Source organism: Bombus bifarius, unplaced genomic scaffold, assembly GCF_011952205.1.
Source record: "Bombus bifarius isolate JDL3187 unplaced genomic scaffold, Bbif_JDL3187 scf7180000008190, whole genome shotgun sequence".
In the NCBI taxonomy this organism is placed as follows: Eukaryota; Metazoa; Arthropoda; class Insecta; order Hymenoptera; family Apidae; genus Bombus; species Bombus bifarius.
Window position 1 is genome coordinate 954,971 of NW_022884499.1, and position 10,712 is coordinate 965,682.

Sequence of the window (10,712 nt, forward strand, 5' to 3'; positions counted from 1 at the left end):
TGGAGTTATTGATGAAGATCTATTTATTCCTTGAATGGGACATTCTACGAAACGTTTAATTCATCATTCCGTATTTTGTGCTTATAGAGCTCTGAAATATAGGAATACGCAGTTCGGAGGAAGCCATAAAAAAGCATAGGGTTATTTTCTCGTCGCTTTATCGGGTGAAGAAGAATGTTCCATTCATACTTTTACACACCATTTATGGACGCCTTATGTGTGCGATATCAGCCTTATCAGCACTTCTACGCCGCCTACAATTTAATGCGGCTGTATGCGCATGTAGAGCTATCGGAAAAGGAAAGACGGCGTTGCAAGAAATGCTACCTGCGCAGCAAACAATCATAGAATTCCTTGTCGACGAGTATTCAATGCCAATCCCAGGGATTCAAATATCGTTCTAATTCTTTGTCCTTTACTACACGACAGCTTCGATATTTATAACGACAATGTAAAACAGTCGAGTATTATATTCACCTATTACAAGAAACAGATAGAAATTTTATTAACGAAATGTTTTTCTATGAAAATAATTTCTAAGAACTTCTGTTTGTAATATTTGCTATTTTTATAAAATAGTATTTATCATTTTTAATATTTACGAATACATATTTATTAAGACAAGTTGGAAATCAGATTAAGATTGAGATATCAACCTATGGATCGAGTAGCAAAGAAATGCATAGAAATTGTGTAAATGCAATATTATTTAAAAAAGAAAATACTAGTTCCAAAAAAATGTCCATAATTTAGCAAATATTTTATCATACTATTCTAAATACTTCGGTTTCTTTACACTTCGTAAGATTATAGGATTCAAATGGAAGAAAAAATAGCGGCAAAAGAAATATAACCGCAATGTTAAGAAATAGAATTCAATAATGCAAATTAGCTGAGAAACCTTAATTGTAACTCAATATTAACGAAGTCGAACTTACATGTACTTGTATATTTGCATGTTAGTGCAGAATACTTTCCTTTCCAATAATCAATAAAATTAAGGTATTGCGCAAGAATCAGTTCTACCTCGCATTTAATTTCGTTACTCATACAGACCTGTATCCCTACAAAATTTATTCGAATGCTTATAGGTGCTTATGATCATCGCGATCGATTACCTCGGGTGTGGTCGGTCCAGAAGTGAAAGTACCGTCGTGACAATAAAGATTCTACATTATTATGCCTACCATCTTTCGTGAAACCATTGTCGACAGTCGAAAGTCCCACCGAAAAAAAATATCCATTGCTGTAAATTTCGATCGTCCGATACTTTGCTGGAGTTCGCCATTCCGTGGTGCCAAATGGAGATATTTATGATCTGTTAATCATTCGATGCTTGAAACTAATGGAATCTGTAAAATAAAGTTCAGGCAATAATATTATTGACGAATTTATGAAACGCGACAGTTAACTTTCGTTTTGTCGAATGTAATACGAATCTTAGGTACAATTGAATTCACCGTATTTTTTAAACTTACGAAACTTTAAACTTAAGGATGATAAAATAACTAACCACTTTAATTTAATTTCATCGGGATTATTCGGTTTGGTGTCGTTATTAATTACTATAATAAATAAAACTTTCGCAAAATGTTTTACATCATCGTCAACGATCGTTATCTTAATTTCTATGGTCGGCGAACAGTTACTTCGTGAAAATTTGTCAGACACGCGCTCTCTCCTTCGCCGGAATCACTAATTACATGTAAGATACGAAACATTTCACTAGCGCCAGCCCATTAATATCAACTTCGACAGACCACGAACACGGTGGTCCGCTGAGGGAGGATTTCTCGAAGTTGTCATTAATCACCGTATCAAGAACAGGACAACTTAAGAGAGACTTAGAAAGCGTCTGGTTTCCTCCAATAATTCCGCTACCATATGATCACTGAATTGCAATACCACCAAGTTTATATTTACATACTTGATCTGACTATGATCGTAACTTTAAGGATAGGTCAATGTATATATAATTTATTTCGTTTTTACTTATTTCTATTAAAAGCAAAGCCTACATCCTCGAATCAAGTACGAAATATGTTACTACTAAATTAAAGAGGTCATTGTTATGACAGACAGTTATTCTAATGAATACATATATACATATACATATACATATACATATACATACACATATACATATATATATTTATTCTTCAGTTTGGAGATTGTTACGGAAATTTAATGTAAAACTTTTTCGATTATATTAATCACATACATTAATTACATCTTTTGATCTACATCATAGAAGATAGTACAATCAAATGATTGATTTAAAACAGGGATATGTTGTACCAAAATACATCAAATTTTTTAAAATTATTACCTAAATAATTACAATTGTGAAATAGTCGTAATTATTTTAAGTGTTTAATAATATACATCTTTTTAATGCTTCGTAACGATTTTAAGATATTACTAATAAGTACATCTTTACGCCATCTATCATAAACGTATTTCAAATTATAGTTTATTTAAGATCATCAAGTATGTATTACCGTATATCTAAGATAAGTGAGTATTTGCAAATTAATAAACATGATTCTCTGTTTTTCTCTCTAAAATAAACATTTATCGTAATTTTTGATAGAATAGAATGTTTAATATTTGAAAATATATTTTACGCGCGTTTATCTGCATATGCTTTTCTCATGTCTAAATATCCCGCTAGATGACGCTCGCGTACCTTTAACGAGATACTTGTTTAACGACGAGAGGTAATGTTAAAAAAGTTAAATAATTATTTAATTATTTCATAGCTAATTGTTGTATTGTATACTTTTCAGTCATAAGTCAAATTCTTTTATAATTTAGCTCATTTTAATATCAATCGAACTCATTATTTCTAAGTATACAGACAAATAACCTCAAATTTTTATTTTACATATTGTATTACTGTGTATCTCATTATAATGCTTTAAGAGGTTTATTAACGTACTTTTTTTATTTATATCAAACATACAAAATTCTTACAAATGTCATAGAATATCTTATATAAAAATTCATAATAAATTTGTCTATTTGTTTTAAATATTTTTGATCATGTAGAGCAATCTCTTATAAAATTGTCTTGTTTACAGTTGTTAACAAATTTCAAAATACTACTCTGAAATTTGGACGGATATTTCCTTAGACCATTATCAGTCTTTTCGTTAAAATGTAAAAAGTTCTAAGCTTCAAACTAATCGTACATTACTGACACGTGAGTATGTTAATTATGTGTTTATAATATTTAATATTAGATACGTCAAAATAAATAATCATAACCAAGTTGAACACAAGTTTTTGTTCGATCTAAATTATCTTTTAAATAATATTATTTCTCTAAATAAACATTTTGTTTGAAGAAGATGTACAAAAGTAGAAGATTATATCTGTATCTCTCAAGACACTATATCTTACTTTGGTGCCAATCAATGTACTTGATATCTTATAGTTAGTATTATGTACCTACTTAAGGCCACAAAAGCTCTATATTCGGAGATTGTAATTCTTCAAATACTTTATACATTGACAACACAACAAACCAACAATATATCTGAAAAGACAATCAATTATATAATAAATACAATTTAAGTATACGTTGTATCATATAATAAAAGAATATATCAACAAATAAATTGTTTTATGCTTACATTATAGGACATCCAGAACCAAATACACATCGCTGCAAATGTTGCATCAAGCTATAATCATAACATTAAGATATCAATTTACAAACCTGTAAAAAATGCATTAATGGAATATATAAAACTTACATAGATGTAATAACCTCCTACAAGCCAAAGTCCAAAAACTAATTGGAATAAACATACAATGAACCATAATATAAGCCAGGGAAGTAACCATCCTCTTATTCCCTCTTTTAATCCATGCATCATCAAACCGCTTGATATTATCAAGAGAACAAAATAAAAGATCATAAATCCTCCACCAATTTGCATTGCTAAAAAGTCATGTATATATATATATATATATAATGCGTAAATATAATGGAGTAACTGATATATATTACCAATACACAATTACATTACTTACATCCTCTAATATCAGCCTCAAACAGAGGATTATACAATTGAGATGAATCGCCTCCATTTAATTGATAACATATCAATGTAATGCATATTATACTAATTGCCTACAACAAGAGATAAGCAGTTTGAAATTATATAAAACTAAATATAGTGAAACAGTTATATTAAATTCAAAATACATACAATTGTATAAAAAGCAATAGCTTTGCATCCTGTCTTGATATTATTGGTCCAAATAAATGGTGACCAGCAAGATTCCAATATGGTCATGATTCTGTCAAAATAAAAATTTACGTGTAATAATTATAATAGCATCCATTAACTAGAGAACGCGGATGATTCGATTAATAAACACCACCCACTTGTTAGTGTATTCAAGATTCAAGGTTTGGGCGTCAACACGTAAAAGGTCTACCAACATACAAATTCCATAAACTAGAAAATACTAGCGAACGAATTCAATGAAAATGTTACTTTTTATCCATTTCTGAATGCCATTTTGAAATTTAAACTTCCAACTTAAGTAACATATTAATATATTTTGAAGCGTGTAAGAAAAAGGTATCAAAATCATTAATGCTGAACACCATTGTTACGAATGAAAATTTTATCTATACATACGAAAGTATAACATCCAAATCTTGAACGAGAATATAATTAAGAAAAAACTGCTAGTTTTATAATGATACAAATGTGAAACTGGAGTTCATATTTTGATATTTTGATGTAATGTTTTATGAATCATTTACTTTATCTCCTACTCCACGTGATTGGTTATCAGATACACCTTCGAAGGTACGTCATTTTCAAGTTTACTTACGTTTATAAATAAAATAGCTTTATTAAATTAAATCCTTATTATAATAGGTAGTCACCGGTTACCAGATTTCAAATATTTTAACCATTTGGAATGTTTCACTGCTAACAAACAATGCCACGCACGCATCAGTAAGTGTACTGTTAATGGCGTCGTGTCAGCGTTTACTTCCCCTCCACTTTGCTGCATGATTGCTATGGCGGTTCCCTCAATATTCGAACGTAACCTGATAAAATGTATTGTCTTAGCTCTTGTAAGTAATGTTCAAATTTCAGTAAAAAAGTATCGGATATATACAATTAAAGTATAACTATTATTTATTTATTTATCAAAGGTTTATTTATCAAAGGTCGAAAAAATTTTTTTTTATTTTAATGTATCTATAATGAACTGACAGTTTTCCTCAGTAATAACTTTTACAATTGGAGAGTTTGAATTGCTTTAATTTATTATATATAATATAAAATAGAATTTTATCACAACATTGCACATTTTAAAAAACTAATTTATTTACTAAAATACGCAATAATTATATTTGCAAACTTTAAATAAGACATTTATTACAATATAGTTTCAACATTACAAATATATTTTAATAAAACAGATAAAATAATATGATTGAGATTGTAGCTTGAAAAATTTGATAATGTGTTTCTCATGAATTACGCGAAGTTTTTTTACATCAAAGAATAAATAGAATTACATGTTTTACAACTGTTGATAGTAAGCAATGACGGAAGAACACATTCGTTTAGTAAAGCGTACCTTGGCGACGCAAAGATAAAAATATCGTAATTAATGTATGCATATTATAACTATCGAACGTTGTCGGTGATTAACCCGTGGAAAATGTAGTTCAATGGTTTCGAATTACTTGCTTGCGGTTTCCGCGGGAAGCAGCCATTTTGGTACCGCAAATGCAAATAAGCTGACTGAAACCAGATAAGATCTGATAATGCAGTCACAAAACAAAACCGATAGCCTTTGACTAAGCTAAATGTTAAGTCCTATAAAGTTATCTAAATAAAGTTGTCTAACGACAGGAAGCTTTCACCTGATCTGTTACATGCTGATACTATTAGTAACGAAACGCATGAAACAATGGAGTTGTAGATGCAATAACAATGTTCAAAGGACATGGATTGCGAGATCTGTTTCGCAAACTAATTTCTGACAGTGAAAACAACAGTACAAATGCTTATCAAAATACGTAATTCATTCTATTTAAATGACGCAATTGTAAACAACAGAACGTTTGTTATTTTAAATGATACGTGTTTGATGGATCCTTCCATCAGACGCTAATACGGAATGTCAGGAGACTCACAATTGAATAGAACGTTGTAGAATTCACGCGAGCCTCTTAAATTCCTATAGTCATCGAACACGATAGCACATTGCGTAACGAATGAGGTATTCTCCTCGGGACAACGAGATGATCGTAGTCTTCGTATTTTGATTGCGTAATAAAACATCGTAATTCAATTGTATCAATATAATTCAATAATTTCGATAAAAGTTATTACCTTCGTTTTATTGAATTTTATTTACATTGCACTTTTTGATTGAATTCAACTATTATTAGAAATAGAAAAGAAAAATAATAAAGCGACAGCAACCATCGACTAAAAATAAAAAAGTCGTAAAGGGATTGCTTCAAGGAAGGAGAAAATTGGTTTGCAGGATAATATGGAGTAATGGCATATTTGATCAGAGCTACTGCTGCGAGAAGAATTTATCTCATAGTTGGCATTCGATCTGCAAGTACTTACGTAGAACGGTCCTTTATTGTAGGCATATCTAGTATTAAGGGGATCGTGGATATTGCATTCATTGCTACTCTCGAGGGAAGAAGATCGTTAGGTTGCCATACAGTTTATGGAAAAAATATACGTGTATTATCCGTTTTAACAACGTAAACGTAGAGCGACAGATGCGTTTCATAGACTCGCGAAGCCGGCTAGTCCAAAAGCTATAAATATGTAAGTATGAATGCCTGGAACTCTTCTCAGTCCCTTGGACCATCAAAATTCTCTGTCCTGCTCACTTAGGCTATTTGTCTCAATCATTTTCTAGGATAGTTCGCCATCTTATTGGTTCCTTGACAATTCCAGCGAGTTATTATAAAGCAATGTCCACACATAAGTAATTCCTTCTTTAATGTATATTTAATCATATGTTACAAAAAAAAAACTGATGAAGGAACTTGTGTGTATGAATATCATAAATCTTTCGATTTTATTAGGTTGTCCGAAAAGTTTCTTTCGTTTTATAAGGAAATAATAGACGCACAATGTTTTTTGTTTCATATTAGTTTATTGAATTATGCACGAACATAATAATAGAGATATAATGAAATGGAGCATACTTAATTCAACATTAATTAAAACAGAAATTGTTGTACATCTATTATCACCTTATGAAACGAAAGAAACTTTTCGGACAACCTAACAGATTCCTTCGCACATTACATAATTTAGTACGAACATTTGATGATATAAAGGCATGAGAGGGAGACCTTGAAGTCATCTGCAGATCCAGTACTCGGTTGGTTCTTTCGATGCTAGCGAGAAGCCAAAAAGAAGATTAATGTTTGTCTCGGAAATTATAATGTGACAGTTCATTTTAGCGTCGCGTAACTGTGAATTAGCTTTAAAATGGCTCTCAATTTAGGTGTCAGTCAAAAGGAGCTCGTACAACGTTGTCGCCGTATCCATTCTTGAAGGCATATCTCGACCTCGTGAATGGTAAGTCTCGTAGCTAGTAAAGGCAACACCAATAGATTTTCAATGAACAACCTGCACGTGACTGCTTATGCTTACGGAAAATGGGCGAATCAAGACATAATAAGTCAATGCATCACTCCATTGTAATTGGTAGAAATACAGAAGCAAAAAGGAGCCCGAGGATCTGCAATTTGAATACCTAACTAGTGGTAATCGCTATCTTGCAATAACGCTTAATGTTTCCAATGTAATTTTTGCATTGGAAAAATTTTATTTGAAAAAGAAGAAATTAATTCTAAGCAAAAAGAAGAGTGGGCTCGCTGTTTAAAAAAATATTTATAGTAAAAGATACAAGAAGGAAAAACAAATTTTACCATTATTTTTAATTATTCAGTCGTGATTTATCTGTACTTTAAAGCTAAAGATTTCGCACGTATGATTGATAATAAGATATTACTTACGTGCAGAATTAAAACACAATTTGCGTGAAAAGATACTGATGAAAGAAGAATATAAAAAGATAAGTAAGTCTACAAATTGATAGCACGAAGTGTTTAGTACAAACCTTAGTCGAAAGAGTCAAAGTTTCCACAGGAAAATGTTACTTACGTCCTGTTAAGGCGCTCCAAATAAATCACCGAACCGTAATTAAATTTGTGCATTGGTATTTCGCTTTTCAAGCGGGTTAACGCGGTGCGCGTTGCAGGAAAGGAATCGGATCAACAAAAAGTTGTTGGAACAACTTTGCGTTTCGCGTTGAATACTCTTCGAGAAAAACTGTAATGCCATACAGTGGATTTAAAATTAAACGCATATTCTTGCATTAATTTGGGGAATCGAGCTTATTTCAAAATAAATTTTTACTAAAAAAAAAAAAAAATATAACTAATAAAGTTATCCTAAATTGATCCTCGTTTTGTAATGCAAATGGAGATACTTGCTATGGACACTGTTTTTGAAACGGAAGAATGTTTATACTGTTCAGCGAACTTATTCGTGTACGAAGCTATCACAGTTATCGGAAACGCGATATAGTCAACTCCTTTTGTGTCGATGATTTCGCGTTACTTCGCACTCCTATTTCATCCTCTGTTATTCTGGACACCATGCAAACTCATTCTACCATCATCGATCAGGTAACGCTATTACAACGAAATTAAAATAAACACGTAAAAACATCTTAACATTAATCCACGTATTACAGCGATAATTTATGCTTGAATCTAATTACGTTCCCGCCAAAAATTTCACCATGAATAAAATCCACATGGATACATTAAATGGCCTTGTATTGTAAACTCCATTCACATAATTCTTCCTAAATCCATCAAAATCTACCATTCAACCAACTTTTATTCCAAAACTCTCGATGACACTTGATTCACCTCTCAAAAGGGATTGCCTCTTAAACAAATTAACACAAATAATAAATATAATATATCAAAAGGATATTTCGAAGAAAACAATCTCGAATACACATAACATAGGAAAATGAACATGTAACGTATTTGAGAAAACGCAACGAAGATTGTGTGCACGCGCGAGCGGAGCACGGTGGCGTTGGAGTTAGGGGAAAGGCGCTATAGAGGTCCCCTCTAGTGAGATTGGGCCCCGTTCTGGTCTCTCTCACACACTCTCTCGCGACGTCGAAGGTTTCCTTCGCACCGGTTCGTGCCGTGGCGGTCCGGCTCGGCTCGTGCACATACGCCATGGTCTCTCGTATCGAATCGGGCCAGCTTCGTGTTGCCCAGCTGGATCTGTACACCCATTTGTCGGCCTCCAACTCGTCGTCGTCGTCGACGTTCGCCGCGGCCCATTCGTACCCACCGGAGATCCGTTCTCGATCGCTCTGTCGTCTCGGCTGTGAAACGTGCAGCGTGTCTCGGTGATCTGATGTAACCCTTCTCTTTCTTTCTAGCTATCTCCCTCTCTTTTTCTTTCTTCCTTACTCAGGCTCTCACTCTCGCGTAGTCACTCCTTCTCTTTCCCTGCCGTGAAACCGCATCGGCCGTGTGTATATCGCCTCGATTACACCAGAACGGTTGAGCGTCGCCGAGCGGACCCAACGTCTGGATCCGTGAAGCGCACTTGCTCGTCGTCGTCCTCGTCGTCTTCGATGCTCCGGCAGTGTTCTCTTACGCGCCAATTCCTCTGCCGATCGCGCTGCTAATTAAACCTGGTGAGCTCACTGGACACCGTTGCGATCGACTTGATTCGTTCGCGGTGGAACGATCGACGATCGAGAGTTTCTCGATCACAATCCTTGGTGCGTGGAATTATCCTGTTTATTGGACCTGGATTCGTCCACTCGGACGAGAAATATAATATCTACACAAGACCATCGATGATCTTCTAATCGAAGCAGGATTTAAGAGATTTTCTGGGTGGTTTAGTGGATTTTAGATAGAAGTCACGGTGTATTTTGTGGTTCGCTGGTGTCGTGCTTGTTTTTCGTGAACAAGATTCGTGATCCTCCGATGCTGAGCGCACAGTATTCGAGGCTCGTATGTGTGCACGAGCCGAGTTTAAGGCTGGTTAACGTGGAAGGTAGAACTGAGAGAGGTTAAGTGGTTCAGAGGATGAAGATCAAACAGCGGTCGTTAGAAATTGAAAGCTTCTCGGAGAAGAAAAGCTTGGACGTTTGTGACGGGGAAAACAGACATTTCGTTCTCGGCGATCGGCGCGAGATTCCGTCCGGCGCTTTCGTGTGCGAGCAATTAATCGATTAATCGTCCTCTTGGTACGAAAGAGATAGTCGGTTTTCTTGACGAAACTGGTTTAAGTGGTTCGCATTAGCATCTTTAATATGCTACTGTTACGGAATACAATTCCGCGTCGAGTAAGTGGACGAGATTAATGTTTCCATTGGTGCCGAGCTGTTCGTCGAGCAAATCAAAGCGTTCACGGTGTCCTTTCTTATGAACTGATAAAAGCGATACGTGTGCACTTACGACCGAATAAGATAAAAGTACGAAGTACGAAGACAGTAGAAAGAAAAGATATTCATACTTTGGTGAGCGTCGTCGCTTGTTGATCGTCTCACGGTTGTCGATGTTTTCGAATCTCGATTCGGTATGATCGATTAACAGAGCAGTCAAAAATTGGTTCTTACTATAAAACAAGAAAGAAAAA

At 34.0% G+C, this 10,712-nt stretch overlaps 1 protein-coding gene and 1 long non-coding RNA gene across 6 annotated transcripts; one reads left to right on the forward strand and one right to left on the reverse strand.

Moving 5' to 3' along the window:
- Nucleotides 1-339: 339 nt before the first annotated feature.
- LOC117209692 lies at nt 340-4,996 on the reverse strand. Of its 4 annotated transcripts, XR_004487956.1 has the most exons (7): nt 4,400-4,462; nt 4,221-4,311; nt 4,042-4,141; nt 3,762-3,949; nt 3,639-3,689; nt 1,188-1,352; nt 340-477 (listed from the first exon to the last, which is right to left on the reverse strand). XR_004487956.1 is itself a non-coding variant. In XM_033451967.1 (6 exons), exons 1-6 carry the CDS (start codon nt 4,456-4,458, stop codon nt 1,326-1,328), a joined length of 516 nt encoding a protein of 171 aa, XP_033307858.1. In that variant the 5' UTR covers nt 4,459-4,462; the 3' UTR covers nt 969-1,325. The 4 variants fall into 4 exon arrangements, 3 of the variants coding, with proteins under 3 accessions (XP_033307858.1, XP_033307856.1, XP_033307859.1); XM_033451967.1 differs by lacking the exon at nt 340-477 and having other exon boundaries at nt 969-1,352; XM_033451965.1 differs by lacking the exons at nt 340-477; nt 1,188-1,352 and adding an exon at nt 3,303-3,541 and having other exon boundaries at nt 4,400-4,447.
- Nucleotides 2,639-3,727, forward strand: LOC117209693. 2 transcript variants are annotated; one of them, XR_004487958.1, is made up of 3 exons: nt 2,640-2,734; nt 3,084-3,205; nt 3,646-3,727. It is a non-coding gene; the product is annotated as an uncharacterized LOC117209693 (long non-coding RNA). The 2 variants fall into 2 exon arrangements; XR_004487957.1 differs by lacking the exon at nt 3,646-3,727 and having other exon boundaries at nt 2,639-2,734; nt 3,084-3,241.
- Nucleotides 4,997-10,712: the final 5,716 nt, after the last annotated feature.